A 21,919-nucleotide genomic window follows, 5' to 3' on the forward strand; every position below is an offset into this window, starting at 1 on the left:
ACATCGCTTAGCCAAATGAGAAAAATGAACATGGAAAACCATTCTAGTTTGACATACATGTATTTATTTTCAGTAGACTACAGTATTCTTTCTTATTTTCTCTTTTTTATTCTCTTTCTCTCTCCTTTATTCTGTAATTGTGCCTTTTATTATTATTTTGAAAAATTGGCATATTTTCTTATTCTTTATTCTCACACATTCTACTTTATGTTGTGAATTCTTCAAAGTTTATTTTCTTCCCTCTTCCTGAACCTATTTTGTTCTCTTTTATTTTGTCATCTTGATTCTCTTTTTATCTTTTGATACATACATTGCATGTCTGTGTTTTTTTTTCTGTTTCTTTTCTCCCCAAATCTCTTCCTTTTCACAGTATTGGAACACGGGAGGTAGTCATCCAGAAGAACTTGTGTGGCCTGGTGCCCCTCCGGGATTTCAGGCTAGATCCCAATCTTCTTTACTCTATTCCTTTATTAGCTCTAAGCCCCAATTTACTGATTGTGTGGCTGTTTCTGAGCATTGCATACTTGGTGGCTAAATTACGTTGCAAATGAAGTAAAACAAACCGAGCAAAAATTCAGTAAAGTGCCAGAATATATATTGCCATCTGGTACCAATTTGTCAAAAAACGTCTGATAGCATTGTTGCCAAGAATAATGATTAGTATGCCTTACAATTTTGTTTCTATTGTACTAAACTTGTAAAATACACATTTGATTCTTTTATGAAAAGGAATTGTATTGTTTACACTGTCATTGAGCTTCCAGTGCTTGTAATGTAAGTCCAACAGCTGCCTGTTACCTCAGTAATTTGATCAATCTGAAGTTTAGTTTCTGTATCATCTATTTTAGGCATTCAAATCCACCTTCCCTCCATTTCTTTATAACTACATACAGCTTTGTTTCACATGTTTCTTGTTATTCAGAGAAAGAAACTATGTTTTAAAAAAAATTCTAATGTTTTTATATATCCTAAAAAAGTGTCAGTCTTGCTTTTCATATTTAATTGGTAAGGGAAAAAAAAGGGGGGCTTTGTAACATATTTATTTACGCATCTGTTTTAAGGCATCTTTCTACTTTGATTTACAAGCATCACTTCTACAATGTTACAGTCATAAATACGTAAAACCGTGAAGTTGGTTTTCTCATAAGTTAAAACTGTTGCAACAGTTTGCCCTTTAAAAATTAACTTGAAAGCAGTATGCTGCACACAATACAGAGTCAGTATATTTATACATTTAATTTCTTACTGCATCAAAAAAGAAAAAAATATATAGAAAGAGTAAGCTTAACAATCATCTAACTCCATTCAAATCATTGGGAAAGTATTTTTATAATCTGTGTGATACAATGCTATCACATGTTAATTAATATTTACATTAAATATTACCATAAACTGCACTAATAGCTCTTTTAGGTTAATGTTAAATTTTAAATCTTAAGGTATATGAAAGATGCAAATGTATTTTACTGATATCCTGAATCCTAAACATTCAATTTGTAATAGAATTATATTAGTTTCTATCATTATATTTATCCACCTAAAGCAGTGTTTCCCAAACTTGACAATTTTAAGGCATGAGGACTTCAACTTGAAGTCCTTGAAGTCCACATGCCTTAAAATTGTCAAGTTTGGGAAACACTGACCTAAAGCAAAGATATATATATATTCCCATCCTGATAGTATTTATAACTAACATCAGTGCACGTTTTAGGGGAATTTAAATCAGGGCTCTTCAAACTTGGTCCTTTTATGACTTGTGGACTTCAACTCCCATAACTCCTTAGTCAGTGTGCCTGGCTGAGGAATTCTGGGAGTTGAAGTCCATAAGTCATAAAAGGACCAAGTTTGAAGAGCCCTGATTTAGATATACAGGTAACTCTTGGGTATTAAAAAGCAGCTCCAAGACTTATAAATAAAATTCTTTAATATTTCGTTGTGCTACATCCTGTTTATCAGATCTGTTGCATCACATCCAAATTATATTGCAAAGATAAGATGTAAATGTATTCTTGATTGGATTGATTTGAATCTTGATATAGTAGCACAGTAGCTGCTTTCCTGGTAGGTATATGATTCCATTGCATTGAAAGGTAAAGGACTCTATTATACTGCATGATTGTTTCACTCGCCAGTAGCAAGGTAGATAATGAAAGTATGAGAAACTTCCTGTAGATGTCATGCAATAATGTTCAATTTGTAAATTGAACCACAATTTATTTTATTTTTTAAATTAAACCATAGTAGTTACATCTTGGTAACTACTGCCATTGTCCTATGACAAATTTATTAGCAATATATTGATCATTTTATGCCAAATCTAAGCATGCTCTATGGCAGTGGCTCCCAACCTTTTCTATACCTCATACCCCTAGAACACTTCTGATATATTCTTGCATCCCTTATAAAAGTTTGAAATAACAGTAACAAATTATGCATATACACTATAATTTTGAAAACTCAAGTTTTCGCACCCCCTGGAATATCATCTTGTCATCCCCAGGGGGTGCTCGCACCCCCGGTTGGGAACCCCTGCTCTATGGCATGTTCACATCATACCACCATTTCCATACCACCATTTCTACACCACCATTTCTTTTGCTTATCCAACAAGATCACTTAGTTCAAACCTAGGCTTTGGCCACTGCATGCATCTGTATGGCCTCGCAAATGAAAATAAATAGCCCTTAATCACACCTATTTTCCCAAGAGAATAGAGTTTAGTACATAAATGCAGTGTTGTGTTTGAGGAAGTAATGCTGGGTTGATAAATAGCCAGCTCATTGAGGACAACATCCAAGTAAGAATTTTCTATGTAGGGAATGTCGTTCTTACTGAGGTGCGCAAATTATTTTCAATAAATCGGACAATACATTTGGAGGGCTGGTTTGAAAAATTCAGCTATCCTGCCTTATTTTGTGGCATTAAACATGCTAGAGAGCTTTAGAGTTAAAATTGTATATGATTGTATGTATAGGGGTATGTATGTATGTGTAAGTGTATGTGTGTATATATACACATAGATACATACATATATATACATACATACAAACACATCACAAGTTATTAAATCCAAAACTGCATGAATCTTTATTTCATGTATTTCCTCTCTTAAGTCTGGAGAATTTTGTTTAAACATGTCCAGTGGTAGAAATGATGCTGAAACCAAATATATAATTAGTTGTCACTACATACTGTACAATAACTACACCAAATAATCGACTATTTAACCCATACATTTAAAATATAAAGAAGCCAGTTAGACTTATCAATGTAAGAATATAAGTGTGATCCATAAAAGATAATGCAAATAAAATCTTTTATTTATATTTGTGTAATAAATATCAGTCGAACATACCCAGGAATTCAATACAATATTTTAAAGTTTTATTTGACTAGGATTTTCATTGTACTGATAACTTGACTAAATTATTATAAATTGACAACCCAGTGCATCTTGGAAACAAAACTGTTGTAGTTAATACTCAGAGCATGTTCAATGTTGCTATCCTTAGTTGTCAACTTACAAATAAATTATATCTGTCATGTTTGTATACCTTTGTCTTCTGCTTCTGCAGCTTTCATTTTCCTTTGTCAACTTCTGTTTAGAGAAACCAAAGAAGGAAACTTGGAAAGTATATTTTGAGAATTCAAATTCCTGATGTAATTATGTATATGTATGTATATCTGATAATAATGGCCTTTGCAATAGAGTTCAGTCTTGCTGAATGAAAGTGTGCAATAGATTTCAGAGCCAAATTGAAAATGCTGCGATAAAACTCCTGCAGTAACATTTCTTCTCCTATGCCAATATCTTCCGGAAGTGATGTTATACTGCCAATATGTTCCCTGTGATTCAGATAATGAGCTGGCAGATTTGCCTACTCTATTACACCTACTTTTCCTCCCCCTCCCAAAAATGCATTGCTGCTTGTTTAGATTTGCAAGTGTAGCTATTAAGAGTCAATGTGCCATATTTTTTTATGTACACCATCAATGGCCCATTACTTAATTATGGATTCAAATATTTTACTGAAATGAAATAGCGAACTCCTTTCATTTTAATTAACATACTGATAATTTTGTTTTTGTTTTACTGCTGTCATTTTTTTCCTTTTCTGTGCTTGTCTTTTTCCCCAGTGAGGGCTGTCGAAGAGAAAATACAATGAAGAATGTTGGATGTCGCAAATATGCATTTAATTCCTTGCAGCTGAAGGCTTTCCCTAAATATTACAGGCCTCCTGAAGGAACTTACGGAAAAGTTGACTCATAAGATTATGGTGTCTTGTAATTAGTTGTTCCGTTAAAATATGTGAATACACTTAACTTTAGTATATGAACTTTGATGACAATGTCAGAAAAAAATGTTTTTGTATGTTTCACTAGGGAATACTGAACATGTAATTTTGTTAAATTGGATTCCATAGGAAAAAAACAATTACATGCTGAATAATTATAACATGAAACTAGAGTAATGATTGCCCAATGTAAGATGTCTGCATATATTAATTAATTAATCTCTTGCCTAAATAAGAAAGATAATTCCTGGACTGTGGAGGATTTTATGAATTAAGCAGCTGTTTCCCTCATTTTTATACTGATTTTATTTAAAACTTTCATAATACTTTTTAAAACCTCAGTGTTGTAAATAGTAAATAAATTGGAAGTGAGGAGTTTGGACAAATACAACAGGTATGACAACTAGAAGAAAAGGCTCAGTTTTAAAAACGGAGCAGTGCATTAAAAGTCGTGAATTTAAATTTATTAGAACACTATTATATAAAAGAGTTATATAGAAGCCAGGAACTGACACATAACCCTATTTGACTTGGTTTAGAAACTGGATTGAAAGGTGATAATTTCAGTTAAGGAAGAAACTTATTGCATTCCAACACCTAAAACCCCTTTTAAAATACAAGGAAATGATAGTTGCACATAAGAAAATACTGCTTGCATCTAGTAAAGTATGACTTAGCCCTAAACAATTAATCCAGGTAGAAGATAAGGTATCCATATCTATTACAAAACAGAGAGTCACATGGATTTCTACTTGCAGTTTGAATAACTTCACTGGGCTGAACTGTCTTCCACGTCATAATGTTTTTAATCATTGTCACTTTACCCTACTTTGTGTGCGGGTCAGCTGATTCCACAGTGATATGCTGTGCAAACCAGCATGTACAGATCAGATCTTCTGAATCCCTTTTTCTTAATGATAAGAATGATTTTAGGCAAACTTATTTCTATACAAAAACTGTCCTATGCATTTATGACTTCTAAGTTCCTAAGATGCTTGCTTGCTAGATCCTATCCAGAATATAGGTGCACTTTAATTTACAGAAATCAGTGTTCCTCATTTTTCTGTTGAAATTCCTACTTTGCATATTGTTTTATATAAAATGTTTCCAGTACCTGCTACTAAATTTGAAACTCAGTATCTACAATTTGTTCCAGAACATCAGAGTTTGAATTCAGGTTAATGGATTGATGGAGAAGGGGAATAATTACTTACATTATTTAACAGAATGATTGCTTGCTTAGGAAATGATATGTAACAGAAGCCAAATTTCCATGAACATCTTTCTGGCATTGCTGAACTGTAACTTATTCCTTTGTTCATTATTCCTGTAACAAATTCATATTTTAAAAGCAAGATGAACTACCACTTGAAAAATGTAATAGTACCAGTACATATACTGTAGTTGCTTTACTCATATTACAGAAGAGTAGCATATTCATCAAATGACTATTAATATATAAAAACTTTGATTAATAAGTCACTATCTATGTTTTTATGGGTGTAAATGTTTATCACCTAAAAAGCTACGGTTCAGTAGTAGCATTTTGATGGATTTTGGAAGCTGTGGGCAGGTTGCGAAATCCTTGCAATTTTTCATTCTAACCCCAGCATGTTTAAATCCCACTGATACTTAAGGGATTTACTTACATGAGCATTACTGGCCATTTAATGGAAAGGGGGAAATGGCTCAATTACTTTGGGGTCTGGTATGCATTTGCCATTCAAATATTTTACTTTATTCTGCGTTTTTTGCACTTTATATTTATTGAAGGTATGAATGTTCTTTTCAGACCCAAGAAATTTGTTTTAGCTTTGCTTTTTAGTAGTTTAATAGTTTAATTGTTATATGTACTAAACTGTCTGGAACCTTCAGAGTGCAGTAAATTAACTGATCATGCTGTGTTTCTCAAACTTGGTAACTTGAAGATGTGTGGACTTAAATTCCCAGAATTCCCCAGGCAGCTGACCGGGGAATTCTGGCAGTTGAAATCCACTCATCTTCAAGTTACCAAATTAGGAAAACGCCGCTTTCAACCCTTAAACACAACAGGCAAAGGAATAGTCATATTTATTGTTGATAGAATTCCTGGTTGTAGCTAAGATTAAAAGGGCAAGGCAGTGAAGTCAACAAGAGTTGAGATGTGCAAGTAAGCTTTCCTTGATCTAGAAAGTTAGCTGCAAAACAATTTAAAACAAAATACAAATCAGGCTGCCATGAAAAGTTGTTCCCCTCCAAACTATTCTTGGACAGGACCTTGCAGAGAGAATATTCCCTTCCTGAGCTCTGCTGGCCCAAAACAATGCTGATTTCCAGTCTCAAGGTAGCTAAAGGCATCTCTCTGCAGCTGTGGATGTCTTTGGCATTCCTTCCTCTTCCTCCAGAGGCAGCAGCTACACAAGGGGCAAGGATGGGGGGGGGGGCTGATGCCATCTCACTATTCTTCCTAGGGCCAGGAGGAATCTCCCTGGCCCTCTTCTCCCTCCTTCTCTTCTTCCCAGGATGATGCTTCAGCCAGGGACAGGATTCTGCTGAATTATATTTTATTATTATTTTTTCACTGCTTTTAGTGTTTAATATATTGAATGGCAGAATTCTGGAAAATTGGTTAAATTTATATTTTCAGGAAAAGTTCAAATGTGACAGAGAAACTCATTTTGATATATGCTAGCTTGTTTAATGTTTCTTCTCTGTTCACTCCATCTCCACCCCACCATTGTTTTAATTTAAATTGTCTGACATTAAAACTTGTTGACAGCAAAAGAAGATAAGATTAATTGCAATGATTGCTGCCAGCACAATGTATTATTCTCCTTCATTAGTCATCTCCTGAAAGCAATGAGGGTTTTTTCCCGGTTTCTAAAGGGAAAAGGAAATTCTGTTTCACTGTTATTTCCATTGGTGTGAACATAAAGCTCATATGCATTAGGAATCTGTATGTTTTTCAGAAAAGAGAACTTTAAATTAGAACTGTCAGCACTGCGAGATGGTGAAGTTTTAATCCAAGTGGGATAAACGTTTAGGTCAGATATTTTGCTATTCCCATTCTAAGTTAGATTAGATCTTTATTTTATATTCAGATTTATAGTACTGTACTGACTATTTATATACTATACTGAAAAGCTAACATTGTACTACCTTTTAAAGCAATTCCCAAATTCTTTGAATGAATAATTATTTCTCTTCCACCCTTTCTGAGAACAGGACTCCAGTACAATGCTGCATGACATGAAATGCAAAATTCTGGTTTTATTTCTTTTGCATAGATTTCTCTAAAGGAGAATAAACATAGCTCAATAAAAACACAGAAACTGAAGAAAGCTTATATCCATATAGAAAACATCAAATGAGCAGACTTTTCTAAAATATTTGTTTTGTTGCCATAGAAAATCCATTATTATTAGGGATTATTATTATATGAACCTCATACTAACCTTTTTGAGTACAATTATTAAATGAAACTTTAAAAGGGTATATATACAGTTACTGCCAAACTTATTCTGTACATGTTCTGTAAAAGCAGTCACAGCACAGCTGCCTTTTAGTTTTTCATTTATATACAGTATGTATAGCTGTTGTAAGATAGAACACATAGTTTTGTTCCAGCATAGTTGTATTTGCTAAAACTTTCCGCATTGAACTTTTATTTTATTTATTTGTTTGAAGAAGTATTGGCATACCATAAACATATGGTGACTGTTTTGTATAGTCTTAATTCATCAAGTCCATGTATGCTGTAAGTGTGCTAGTCTTTAGGGATAAGAAAAAAATAAAGAACTGACAAGCATGCTGAGATGACTGTTTTTTTTTAAAAAACAACAACAACAACAATATGCTCACAGATATAATCCCTACATTTGTTTGTACTTTTTAAAGTTTTCATACCAATAAATTCTCATGGTAGCGCTGATATATTTTAGAAAAAAAAGTCAAATTTATTCTAGCATAAACATGTATAGTCTCTGAAAGATTATCTTTCTCTACATCTTGGAAGATGTTTCATTATTTCATTATATATAAAAATATATTTATGTTTTGATATTTTCTAAAAACGTATTACCATGTAATAGTACTTCTATGCCCTTATCAATAAGCAAGAAAGGCTGCATTTTTTTTACAGTTTAGTTCAAATCACTGGATACTTTACAATGAAAATAAATTGATGAATTTGTTTGTGTTATTTACATAAACTGGTAGTTTCCAATAAAAATAAATCAAAATAAAATCAAATATTAATGAATCATGAATCCAGTAGTAGAAAATGAGACCAACAGAAAGCTAATGGCAATCTTCAAAACATATAAATATCACTAATATTCCAGTATTCCATTGCAGATATTAGAAATAGACTTCAGGTGCAAGAATTAGACTCTGTAGAATCAAAGAACTGGTTCTAAGCCAGGGAGAGCCAATATGATATATGGTCAAGCTTGGACTAGGGCAAAACCAGATTCTCATCCATCCACAGCCATGGAAACCCATTGACGTTGGGCTAATTATTATTTCTTAACTGAATCTACTTCCTAAGGTGGTTGTGACAACAAAGGAAAAAAGTTTACCATGTTAAGGGCTACTGACTTTCTAAAAAAATAATGAAAGAAGACAACTTAATAACAAGTTTTGAACGTGGTTTTTGAAAACACCCTCGTTCCCTCTTATTATGTTCCACCTAACTTCATGCGTAGTGATAAGTTGTGTTGAGGGACTTTCAGCATGCTTTATAGTACCATTTATAGTACTGCTTGATGCCTTGCTATTCAAGGAGAGCCAAAGATAGGCAAAAATCACAACCACACCTGTTCTTCCACTTACAATGTTTTATTATTTACTTACGTACAGCTATCAATAGTTTAGGGAACAAAGAGATAATTCTTTCTCGAGCTCACAATCTAATCTTCAATTCAGGGAACTTCAATATAAGGAAAACTATATGACTATGAACAAAGAAATCATTAATCTCCATACTTTTATTAATTTGCTCACTTCCACGGATAGCATGATACATTCAACGAAGTAATTGGGAGAAAGTGCTTTTTTCCCTAGGGTTATCCCGATTTTAAAAGTTTTAAACTAAGCCTAGCTGCAAAGATACCCACTTACTTTGATATTATAGAGGTTAATCCCTTTAATCTTACCTATTACAAAATGTAAGTCTAATGCAGTCTGTATTTTAGTTGTGAAAATGAGAACGATGAAAATGTGTTTTCAATGACTTTTCAGTGGTGGTTTTATTGCATTTCAGTGAAATATAAAGCTGGGAAATTCAATTCTATTATCTCTCACATAATTTTGGCTCTAAGAATATTGATTTAAATTGCTCATTTTCCAGTTTCTTTTATTCAACACTTTATTAATATTCTAACAATACACTGGGTAACTATTAACAAGATCTGATCAAATTCCACAGCGTTGAAAAGTAGCAAGCATTCAGACTGAGAGAATCTGAGAGCTCAGCAGGTAAGGATAAAAATATTTTTCACAAATGAAAACGAATATATATGTCCCAGGATAATGCTGCAGGATCCAATCTGGGTCAGTCACCGGGACCAGAGGTTTAGTCTTCTGAGTTTTTGGACTCATGCTGGAGCCCATCCTTACGAAAGCTTGGAAGAATAAACCTCTGGTCCTGGTGCAAAAATATTTTTTTATAAGGAAAAAGTAGTTTTTATAAAGAAAAGGATCTCAGTGAGATAGAGGACGGGAATATATTACAGTATGGTTAGCATGCAATTTAAAATCACTGTACACTGGATTACTGTACAACTTTTTTTTTAAAATCTGCTAATGTAGTTGCAAAGGATGAATTAGATTCCTGATTAGTAGCTCTTTGTTTATTTAAAATAAAGCCATTTTAAAATCCTCTTTACCTAGGAGTACTTTCAGAGCCACCTACATGTACAAGCTACAATTTATTCACATTGGATTTATATGATTACCCATCTCACCATAGTGATTCTCAGCAGCTAGCAAGATTTAAAATCAAAACAAAAATAACATAAATCAAACTACAAGCAATGGCAATTGAGGTAAAGCCAATTTGCCACAAATTGATAACTACGTGGATTCTAACTAGCAGTTCAACCTCTATGCATGTGTTCAAAGTATTATGAAATGCCAGCAGGATTGAGGTCCAGAATCAAGGCCAATCTAATTCGGGGGGGGGGGGGGAAGAGTGTTCAAAGAAGAACGTGATACAGCAAAATTTGTAATTGCAACAATTTATGAAAAGAAACGGATAGTGTTTATAATGACCAGCTACGAGTGAAGCTTTCACAGAATGTTGATTATAACAAAGAGAAACTCTGTTGTCCTTGTATGTTGTTAAATCACAAACTCCAGCACTTTTATCATTAGCTGCTGGCTAAAGCTATTGACACTTGAAGTTCAACACACATAGCCTCTAAAGCACAGGTCAGCAACCTGCGGCTCCGAAGCCGCATGCGGCTCTTTGAGCCTTCCCCTGTGGCTCCCAGCCTCCTCTGCCTTTGCAGAGAGAGACAGAGACAGAGAGAGGCAATTGCGCTTCCCTGCTTCTCTCTCTCTCTCTTTCTCTCTCTCTTTCTCTCTCTCTCTCTCTCTCTCTCTCTCTCTCTCTGTGTGTGTGTGTGTGTGTGTGTGTAAAAGAGAGTGCACTCACAGTGTTCTCTGAGGAGCTGAAAAGCTTACTGGGCAGAGCTCCTCCCTTTGCTGCGTCTCTGCAGGAAGCAGGAAGGGCAGGAGAGAGCTAGCTAGCCCAGCTAGGCTGACTCAGGAATTCTGGGAGTTGAAGTCCATGAGTCATAAAAGAAAGAGGTTGCCTACTCCTGAGCTTGTTGGAGAACAGCTTGAAGCCAGCTTGCCAGGTGAGCATCAGATAGGAGAGGGGGGAGAGAAAGAGAGAGAGAGGGGGAGGGAGAGAGAGAGAAAGAAAGTAGGGGAAGAGGGGTGGCAGACCAAGGGCAGATAGGGAGGGAGAGAGAGAGAGACAGACCCTTTTGACATCTAAAATGAAGATAACACTGCATATATCCTTTTTTTACCTCTGTGTGTGTGTATGAGTGTGTGTGTGTGTGTGTATATACACACATACATACATATATATATATGTAGGTCTTTGGTTATTTGGGTTTTGTCCCACGTAAAATTGGAAGTGTCTTGGCGACGTTTCGACGAAGTCTCATTCGTCATCTTCAGGCTGGTGCTTTCGGCTTCGTGCTTCTCGGAGCAATGTGTGACTGTATCTGTTTCCTCCTTTTTGTGGTCGTGCCTCATCAGAAGCCAGACCACAGCTGCATCATTAGCCACTTTAAACCCCTCCAATCCATACATGAAGCAAACTGACACCCACCATGAAGATGAGGCACGACCACGAACGCAAAGCCAAAAAATAGCAATGCAGTTCACCATTTTAAACCCCCCTGCAATTCATACTAACCTGAGCACAACAAAGCCCCCACCCAAACAGAACACTCTCCCAGCCAATCAGAGCACACCCAACCCCCCAGCCAATCAGAGCACAGCTAACCCCCCAGCCAATCAGAGCACAGCCAAGCTCTTAACCAATCAGAACACACCTCCATCCAATCAGAACACAGTCAAGCTCTCATCCAATCAGTTCATACCCCCACTGGCAGTTAAAAGGAGGAAACAGCTACAATCACACATTGCTCCTAGAAGCACGAAGCCGAAAGCACCAGCCTGAAGATGACGAATGAGACTTCGTCGAAATGTCGCCAAGACACTTCGAATTTTACGTGGGAGAAAACCCGAATAACCAAAGACCTACATACAAACACCCGCGAAAACCTCAGAAAACACACACACACACATACATACACACACACAAACACACATACACACAAACACCTATAATAAAGGTAAAAAGGGATATATGCAGTTTATCTTCATTTTAGATATCAAAAGGGTTTTGCGGCTCCCGTATTTTGTTTTTGGTGGGAAACGGGTCCAAGTGGCTCTTTGAGTGTTTTGGGTTGCCTACCCCTGCTCTAAAGTAATGCACCCTGGAATTGCTGGCTGCCCTTGTAAAGTTGCTCTTTAGCCTTTTTGGATGTTGCTGGATGGGGGGGGGGTTGGCTTAACATTCCCACCGCAGTGTGTGGAACTCACAGACAGGAGAAACAGACAACACAAATGCACAAAGTCAATGTTCTAATGCTTTTTCTTCACAATGGTTTGATCATGCCTGCTAGTTCAGAACTTCTAAAAATAATCATAAGGATCCATTAATATTTCTAGCCGTTTCTTACCCTGCTATTGACCTCTTCCATATCTCTGCTCAGTCGATTTATATTCTTTCATTTTGGAGCAAGAAATGGGGGGGGGAAAGGATTAGGATGATAAAATAGCCCTGAAGACATTTGGTATTTGTTTGTTTGTTTGTTTGTTTGTTTTGAATCTGCACCTAACATGAAAGTGTCAGCAAATCTCTATTTAGGATGAACTTTTACTGTTAGATTGACTTCTGAAAAAGTAGCTTTGATTTCTATTATGGTGGGATCCAGGTTCTTTGATAGAGTGCCTGGTAAAACTTAACTGCATGGAAGGCTAAAAAGCACCACCCTAAGAATTGGTAAGAAAAGCTTTGTTAAACTAATGCTTATCATATGAAGGAACATTCTTCCTGAAGTTTTCTTTAACTTGTAATTAACTTAGATATTAGAAGTGATCTGCATATAAAATATAACATCAAAACAGTAACAGTTATTTACAAAGCTTACATGTATATATAATTACTTAACATACAAAGACACTCTGACATACAATTTTACTACTTTCTTTATTCTTTCTGGGTGTTGATCACTTGATGAGACTTGTACAGTATTCCTGGATTCTGAGATGAGTGTCTCCTTTTCTAGACATTGTAAGAGGGCCAGGTTAATTTATTGTAGCCAATATCGGAAAGAATCCAATAGCAATTTTTCTAACTAACAGTGTCAAAGATATATACTTTTATGAGGTGTAGCTTACTCCAGATGCATGGAATTGTTACATTGGAATAAAATTTAAAAACAGAAGTAGAACTGAGGGAAGAAAGGGTGGTTATGTTACATGTGAAACAATTAGCCATTGTAGTGTTAAAAGTTCTTTTAAACCCTCCCAAGTGTACAGTACCTTTTGCTGAACTCTGCATCACAACTGAATTTGTTCTGCAACAGACATGCTTAACTCACAGAATTAAGCCAGGCATTCGGGAGTCTGAACTACTCATTCAACCAATAGACAAAAGAGCCAGATCAATTCCTAGAACCTGACTACAGAAACAGAATTTCACTGGTTGTCACCTACAGCTCTTGCCACTCAAGTTACAACCATAATGACAACAACAACAACAATAATAATAAAATCGAAAAGGACCTTGGAGGTCATCTAGTCCAACCCCCTGCTCAGGCAGGAAACCCTATACCATTTCGGACAAATGGCTGTCCAGTTTCTTCTTAAAAATCTCCAGTGTTGGAGCATTCACTGCTTCTGGAGACAGGTTGTTCCACTGGTTAATTGTTCTAACTGTCAGGAAGTTTCTCCTTAGTTCTAGGTTGCTTCTCTCTTTGGTTAGTTTCCACCTGTTGCTTCTTGTCCTGCCTTCAGGTGCTTTGGAAAATAGCTTGACTCCCTCTTCTTTGTGGCAGTCCCTGAGATATTGGAACACTGCTATCATGTCTCCCCTAGTCCTTCTCTTCATTAAACTAGACATACCCAATTACAAGGACAGTGCCTTTTCTTAAATCCGGATGGCATTCTTCCACACAAATTGCCATATTTGCATACAATCATCTTGAAACAGATTCACACAAGTGATAAGAACAATGAGGTTAACATGAAAACCAGATCCTTCAACAAACCCAGATAGCTACTTTGCCCCCTGTATTTATACTAACGGCTACATCTCAGGTCCCCTCAATTTCTCACACAAAATTAGAGTAAGTTCCCATCTCATGCTCCTCTTCCAATGCTGTTATCTGCCAGCATCGTTCCTCTGCATCTACTCTGGAGAAAGTAAAATGTTTTGCAAAAGAATTAACAGGCAGAAGTTTGACATCTGTTCTCAGCACAATGCAAAGAACAGCAGAGCCAGGACACATAGATTTCAAAGTTGTCATTTTACAATAAAATGATGTCAGGATCAGAGAGTGAGTCCACCAAATTGACATCTCTAAAGTTTTCAAGCTATCTTAGAAGACCCCGACAAATAGGTGTTTGACACATTACAATTGTTAATTGACGAAGTTCTCCAAATCTGTCTCACACCTAACATGCAGTTACATATCCATCCTTTTCAAGTTCTACACCATCAGACCCTGGCGTCTGATGAAGTGAGCTACACCTCATGAAAGCTTCTGCGTCTGATGAAGTGAGCTACACCTCATGAAAGCTTCTGCCCCTTAATATATATATATATATATATATATATATATATATATATATATATATGTTTTCTGAGGTTTTCGCGGGTGTTTGTATGTAGGTCTTTGGTTGTTCGGGTTTTCTCCCGCGTAAAATTGGAAGTGTCTTGGCGAAGTTTCGACGAAGTCCCATTCGTCATCTTCAGGCTGGTGTTTTCAGCTTCGTGCTTCGAGCAGCAATGTGTGGTCTTAGCTGTTTCTTCCTTTTAACTGCCAGTGGGGGTATGAACTGATTGGGTGGGAGCTTGGCTGTGTTCTGATTGGGTGGAGGTGTGTTCTGATTGGTTAGGGGCATGGCTGTGCTCTGATTGGCTGGGGGGTTGGCTGTGCTCTGATTGGCTGGGGGGTTGGTTGTGCTCTGATTGGCTGGGGGAGTGTTATGTTTGGTTGTGCTCAGGTTAGTCTGAGTTGCAGAGGGGTTTAAGATTTTGGGCTGCCTTGCTATTTTTTGGCTTCGCGTTTGTGGTCGTGCCTCATTTTCATGGAGGGTGTCAGTTTGCTTCATGTATGGATTGGAGGGCTTTAAAGTGGCTAATGATGCAGCTCTGGTCTGGCTTCTGGTTTGTGGTCGTGCCTCATCATCGGTGTGGCTTTGGGTTTGCTTTTTGCGTGGATGTGTGGTGGTGACATCCTGTGTGGTTTTTGTGAGTGTGGGTCTGGTATCATTTTTTGTATTAGGGAGTCGTTTGTCAATAAGGGCGGGTTTCCAAATGGCTGGTAGGCGGGAGGTATCATCTCGCTTGTTCATGCTGTGTGGGCGTTTTTCTATCTCGATGGCTTCTCTGATTATTCTGTTATTAAAATGTTCACTTTTGGCAATGGTTCTGGTATTTTTAAAGTCAATTTCATGTCCTGTGGCTTTAAGGTGTTGGACCAGGGAAGATGTTGGTTCCTCTTTTTTGACTGAGTTCTTATGTTCTTCAATGCGTGCACTTATTCTTCTGTTGGTTTGTCCGATGTATGTGGTGGGACAAGTGGTGCATGGGATTTCGTATACTCCTTGATTTTCTAATTCAATTTTATCTTTGGGGTTTCTAAGGATGGTGGATATTTTTCTGTTTGTGCAGAATGCTGTTTTGATGTTGTGTTTATGGAGGATCTTACTGATTCTGTCTGTGGTGCCTTTTATGTATGGGAGGAGGGCTTTGCCGTTTTCTTGTTCTTTGTCTTGGATTTTAGTGGGGGTTTCTTTTTGGATTAGGTTTGTAATCTTATTTCTATGGAATCCATTGGATGTTAGTACATTGGTGAGAGTGTGTAGTTCAGTTTTTAGGTGTTGTTCGTCAGCTAAGCGTTTTGTTCTGGAGATGAGTGTCTTGGCTACAGAGTTGATCTGTGCTGGGTGGTGGTGTGAGAGAGCGTGCAGATAGCGGTTTGTGTGTGTTTTCTTCTGGTAGATGGTGTGTCCTAGGGAGCCATTGGATTTCTTGTAGACTAAGACATCCAGGAAGGGAAGTTGGTTGTTAGCTTCTGTTTCCATGGTGAACTGTATTTTGGGGTGTAGGCTGTTGAGGTGTGTGAGGAAGTTGTCCAGTTTTTCTTTCCCATGTGGCCAGATTATGAAGGTGTCGTCTACGTATCTGAGCCAGAGTTTGGGTTTGTGATCCGATTTTTCTAGAGCTTGGGTTTCAAAGTGTTCCATGTAGAGGTTGCAATGACAGGTGAGAGGGGTGATCCCATGGGTGCTCCTTCTGTTTGTTTGTATTTTTGTCCATTATAGATGAAGTATGTGTTGGATAGGCAGTGGTTGGGTCAGATCTAAGATGTGTTTGGGGGGCTACAGATCAACTCTGTAGCCAAGACACTCATCTCCAGAACAAAACGCTTAGCTGACGAACAACACCTAAAAACTGAACTACACACTCTCACCAATGTACTAACATCCAATGGATTCCAAAGAAATAAGATTACAAACCTAATCCAAAAAGAAACCCCCACTAAAATCCAAGACAAAGAACAAGAAAACGGCAAAGCCCTCCTCCCATACATAAAAGGCACCACAGACAGAATCAGTAAGATCCTCCATAAACACAACATCAAAACAGCATTCTGCACAAACAGAAAAATATCCACCATCCTTAGAAACCCCAAAGATAAAATTGAATTAGAAAATCAAGGAGTATACGAAATCCCATGCACCACTTGTCCCACCACATACATCGGACAAACCAACAGAAGAATAAGTGCACGCATTGAAGAACATAAGAACTCAGTCAAAAAAGAGGAACCAACATCTTCCCTGGTCCAACACCTTAAAGCCACAGGACACGAAATTGACTTTAAAAATACCAGAACCATTGCCAAAAGTGAACATTTTAATAACAGAATAATCAGAGAAGCCATCGAGATAGAAAAACGCCCACACAGCATGAACAAGCGAGATGATACCTCCCGCCTACCAGCCATTTGGAAACCTGCCCTTATTGACAAACGACTCCCTAACACAAAAAATGATACCAGACCCACACTCACAAAAACCACACAGGATGTCACCACCACACATCCACGCAAAAAACAAACCCAAAGCCACACCGATGATGAGGCACGACCACAAACCAGAAGCCAGACCAGAGCTGCATCATTAGCCACTTCAAAGCCCTCCAATCCATACACGAAGCAAACTGACACCCTCCATGAAAATGAGGCACGACCACAACGCGAAGCCAAAAAATAGCAAGGCAGCCCAAAATCTTAAACCCCCTCTGCAACTCAGACTAACCTGAGCACAACCAAACAGAACACTCCCCCAGCCAATCAGAGCACAGCCAACCCCCCAGCCAATCAGAGCACAGCCAACCCCCCAGCCAATCAGAGCACAGCCAAGCCCCTAACCAATCAGAACACACCTCCACCCAATCAGAACACAGCCAAGCTCCCACCCAATCAGTTCATACCCCCACTGGCAGTTAAAAGGAAGAAACAGCTAAGACCACACATGCTGCTCGAAGCACGAAGCTGAAAGCACCAGCCTGAAGATGACGAATGTGACTTCGTCGAAACGTCGCCAAGACACTTCCAATTTTACGCGGGAGAAAACCGAACAACCAAAAAGACCTAATATATATATATATATATATATAATTATATATATATATATATATAGATATATTTGTTTTTTCTGCAGGTTTTCCGCGGGTATTTGTATATAGGTCTTTGGTTGTTCGGGTTTTCTCCCGCGTAAAATTGGAAGTGTCTTGGCAACGTTTCGACGAAGTCACATTCGTCATCTTCAGGCTGGTGTTTTTAGCTTCTTGCTTTGAGCAGCAATGTGTGTTTTTAGCTGTTTCTTCCTTTTAACTGCCAGTGAGGGTATGAACTGATTGGATGGGAGCTTGGCTGTGTTCTGATTGGGTGGAGGTGTGTTCTGAATGTTTAGGGGCTTGGCTGTGCTCTGATTGTCTGGGGGAGTGTTCTGTTTGGTTGTGCTCAGGTTAGTCTGAGTTGCAGAGGGGTTTAAGATTTTGGGGTTAGGGAGTCGTTTGTCAATAAGGGCAGGTTTCCAAATGGCTGTAGGCGGGAGGTATCATCTCGCTTGTTCATGCTGTGTGGGCGTTTTTCTATCTCGATGGCTTCTCTGATTATTCTGTTATTAAAATGTTTCGACTTTGTCAATGGTTCTGGTATTGCAAACCTCTACATGGAACACTTTGAACCCAAGCTCTAGAAAAATCGGATCACAAACCCAAACTCTGGCTCAGATATGTAGACGACACCTTCATAATCTGGCCACATGGGAAAGAAAAACTGGACAACTTCCTCACACACCTCAACAGCCTACACCCCAAAATACAGTTCACCATGGAAACAGAAGCTAACAACCACCTTCCCTTCCTGGATGTCTTAGTCTACAAGAAATCCAATGGCCTCCCTAGGACACAGTCCATCTACCAGAAGAAAAACACACACACAAAAACCGCTATCTGCACGCTTTCCGTCACACCACCACCCAGCACAGATCAACTCTGTAGCCAAGACACTCATCTCCAGAACAAAACGCTTAGCTGACGCAACACCTAAAAACCCGAACTATACCCACTCCTCACCCAATGTAATACAATTCCATGGATTCATAGAAATAAGATTACAAACCTAATCCAAAAAGAAACCCCCACTAAAATCCAAGACAAAGAACAAGAAAACGGCAAAGCCCTCCTCCCATACATAAAAGGCACACAGACAGAATCAGTAAGATCCTCCATAAACACAACATCAAAACAGCATTCTGCACAAACAGAAAAATATCCACCATCCTTAGAAACCCCAAAGATAAATTGAATTAGAAAATCAAGGAGTATACGAAATCCCATGCACCACTTGTCCCACCACATACATCGGACAAACCAACAGAAGAATAAGTGCACGCATTGAAGAACATCAGAACTCAGTCAAAAAAGAGGACCCAACATCTTCCCTGGTCCAACACCTTAAAGCCACAGGACACGAAATTGACTTTAAAAATACCAGAACCATTGCCAAAAGTGAACATTTTAATAACAGAATAATCAGAGAAGCCATCGAGATAGAAAAACGCCCACACAGCATGACAATCGAGATGATACCTCCCGCCTACCAGCCATTTGGAAACCTGCCCTTATTGACAAACGACTCCCTAACCCCAAAATCTTTCAACCCCTCTGCAACTCAGACTACCTGCAGCACAACCAAGACCGAACACTCCCCCAGCCAATCAGAGCACAGCCAAGCCCCTACCATTCAAACACACCTCCACCCAATCAAACACCAGCCAATCTTCCCATCCAATCAGTTCATACCCTCACTGGCAGTTAAAAGGAAGAAACAGCTAAGACCACACATTGCTGCTCGAAGCACGAAGCTGAAAACACCAGCCTGAAGATGACGAATGGGACTTCGTCGAAACGTTTCCAAGACACTTCCAATTTTACGCGGGAGAAAACCCGAACAACCAAAGAACTATATACAAATACCCGCGAAAACCTCAGAAAACAAATATCGAACCTCTACGGGGAGGAAATCCACCATCTGACCAGGACCTATGAAAAACTTGAAGTCCAAAGAGCTTCCATTTTATGTGACCTCGCATTCCTACGTAACTGCCGAGATCAAAATCTAATCCCCACATGTTTCCAACTGAAATTCCACTCCAACTCTTCAGCCACCAAACGGATCCTGAAAAGAACAGAATTTGCCCTAATCAGAAATGAACTTCACACAAAAAGATTCCTCCTAGACCGAATTAACAAAGATCTCCTCACACTCCACCTCAAACTCAGCAACAAGATCCACCCCGCACTTTGGGACAAATCCAAACAACTCGCCGTCTGGAGAGCCGAAACACAGACCACCCTCAAGACAGATACACACACCAACACACTCCGAAGACTACAAGAACGCCAGAAACAAACCCCTCCTCCCTCACAGCCACACATGAAACAAACAGTGCATAACATATCAGATAGGATCCTCACCAAAGCCGAAACCAATGTCCTTTCCAAAGGATTCAACTTTGCAGTCGCTCCCAAACACATCCCCACTGAAACCATTATATGTGAAGTTGAAACCAGCCTGACCAAAATCAAACCCGATGACGCTAACAAAATCAGACTCAAAATCACCAACATCCTCTGCACCAGCAAGCCACCCAAAAGCAACTTACCCAAAGAGGAACAGACAGCACTCCGTAACCTGAAAGAAGACACCAGCATAATAATCCTACCAGCAGACAAGGGCAACGCCACGGTGGTTATGAACACATCTGACTACCAAACCAAATTAACCAACCTACTCCAAGACTCCACATACAAACCCCTAAATACAGATCCCACCACCTACCTGGAAAAAACCACCCGAACCAAGATAAAAGCCTCCCCCATTAGCGAAGAGATCCAGCAAAGAATCATTCCCAGAGAGAAATCATCCAGATGCCCTAAACTCTATGGTCTCCCCAAGATACACAAAGAAGGAACCCCACTCAGACCTATAGTCAGCTCCATAGGCTCACCTCTACCAAACCTAGCCAAATTTCTCGCCCAACAACTACAGCCCTATGCAGAATCCATCACCTCACACGTAAAAAACTCATTCCAGTTTATAGAGATCATAAAGAAACAAAGCTTACAGCCCATGCGCACCTGACTTAGTGAGCTTTCGATGTCATATCCTCTTAGCCCAAGTGCCTATCAAAGAAGCCTTGACAGCTATTCAAAACCAATCTAACACCCCCCCAAACACATCTTAGATCTGACCACCACTGCCTATCAAACACAATTACTTCATCTCTAACGGAACAAAAATACCAACAAACAGAAGGAGCACCCGAATGGGATCACCCCTCTCCCTGGGCATTTGCCAACCTCTACATGGAACACTTTTGAAACCCAAGCTCTAGAAAAATCTTATCACAAACCCAACCTCATGGCTCAGATAGTAGACTACACCTTCATATCTGGCCCACATGGGAAAGAAAAACTGGACAACTTCCTCACACACCTCAACAGCCTACACCCCAAAATACAGTTCACCATGGAAACAGAAGCTAACAACCAACTTCCCTTCCTGGATGTCTTAGTCTACAAGAAATCCAATGGCTCCCTAAGACACACCATCTACCAGAAGAAAACACACACAAACCGCTATCTGCACGCTCTCTCACACCACCACCCAGCACAGATCAACTCTGTATCCAAGACACTCATCTCCAGAACAAAACGCTTAGCTGACGAACAACACCTAAAACCCGAACTACACACTCTCACCAATGTAATAACATCCAATGGATTCCATAGAAATAAGATTACAAACCTAATCCAAAAAGAAACCCCCACTAAAATCCAAGACAAAGAACAAGAAAACGGCAAAGCCTCCTCCCATACATAAAAGGCACCACAGACAGAATCAGTAAGATCCTCCATAAACACAACATCAAAACAGCATTCTGCACAAACAGAAAAATATCCACCATCCTTAGAAACCCCAAAGATAAAATTGAATTAGAAAATCAAGAGTATACGAAATCCCATGCACCACTTGTCCCACCATATACATCGGACAAACCAACAGAAGAATAAGTGCACGCATTGAAGAACATAAGAACTCAGTCAAAAAAGAGGAACCAACATCTTCCCTGGTCCAACACCTTAAAGCCACAGGACATGAAATTGACTTTAAAAATAACAGAACCATTGCCAAAAGTGAACATTTTAATAACAGAATAATCAGAAGCCATCGAGATTGAAAAACGCCCAC

At 38.5% G+C, this 21,919-nt stretch overlaps 2 protein-coding genes across 19 annotated transcripts in view; both read left to right on the forward strand.

Annotated features, from left to right (window-relative positions):
• INPP4A (inositol polyphosphate-4-phosphatase type I A) overlaps positions 1–8,084 on the forward strand; it is a 191,489-nt gene extending 183,405 nt beyond the window's left edge. For 6 of the 18 annotated variants that reach the window (XM_039340634.1, XM_039340629.1, XM_039340628.1 and 3 more), the window contains one exon: positions 371–1,777. In XM_039340634.1, coding sequence (XP_039196568.1) covers positions 371–551 — 181 coding nt within the window. In that variant the 3' untranslated portion in view covers positions 552–1,777. Of the gene's footprint in view, positions 1–227; positions 343–370; positions 1,779–4,137 lie in introns of those variants that run through there. The other 12 variants (XM_039340647.1, XM_039340635.1, XM_039340643.1 and 9 more) reach the window with 5 other exon arrangements.
• Positions 8,085–8,232: 148 nt separating this feature from the next.
• Positions 8,233–21,919, forward strand: part of LOC120306787 (inosine-uridine preferring nucleoside hydrolase-like) — a 38,272-nt gene continuing 24,585 nt past the window's right edge. The window contains exon 1 of the mRNA XM_039340648.1: positions 8,233–9,752. The gene's annotated coding sequence lies outside the window, so the exon portion shown is untranslated. The remainder of the gene's footprint in view (positions 9,753–21,919) is intronic.

This window comes from Crotalus tigris, unplaced genomic scaffold (assembly GCF_016545835.1).
Source record: "Crotalus tigris isolate CLP2741 ecotype Arizona unplaced genomic scaffold, ASM1654583v1 scf7180000017753.6788120, whole genome shotgun sequence".
Taxonomy (NCBI): domain Eukaryota; kingdom Metazoa; phylum Chordata; class Lepidosauria; order Squamata; family Viperidae; genus Crotalus; species Crotalus tigris.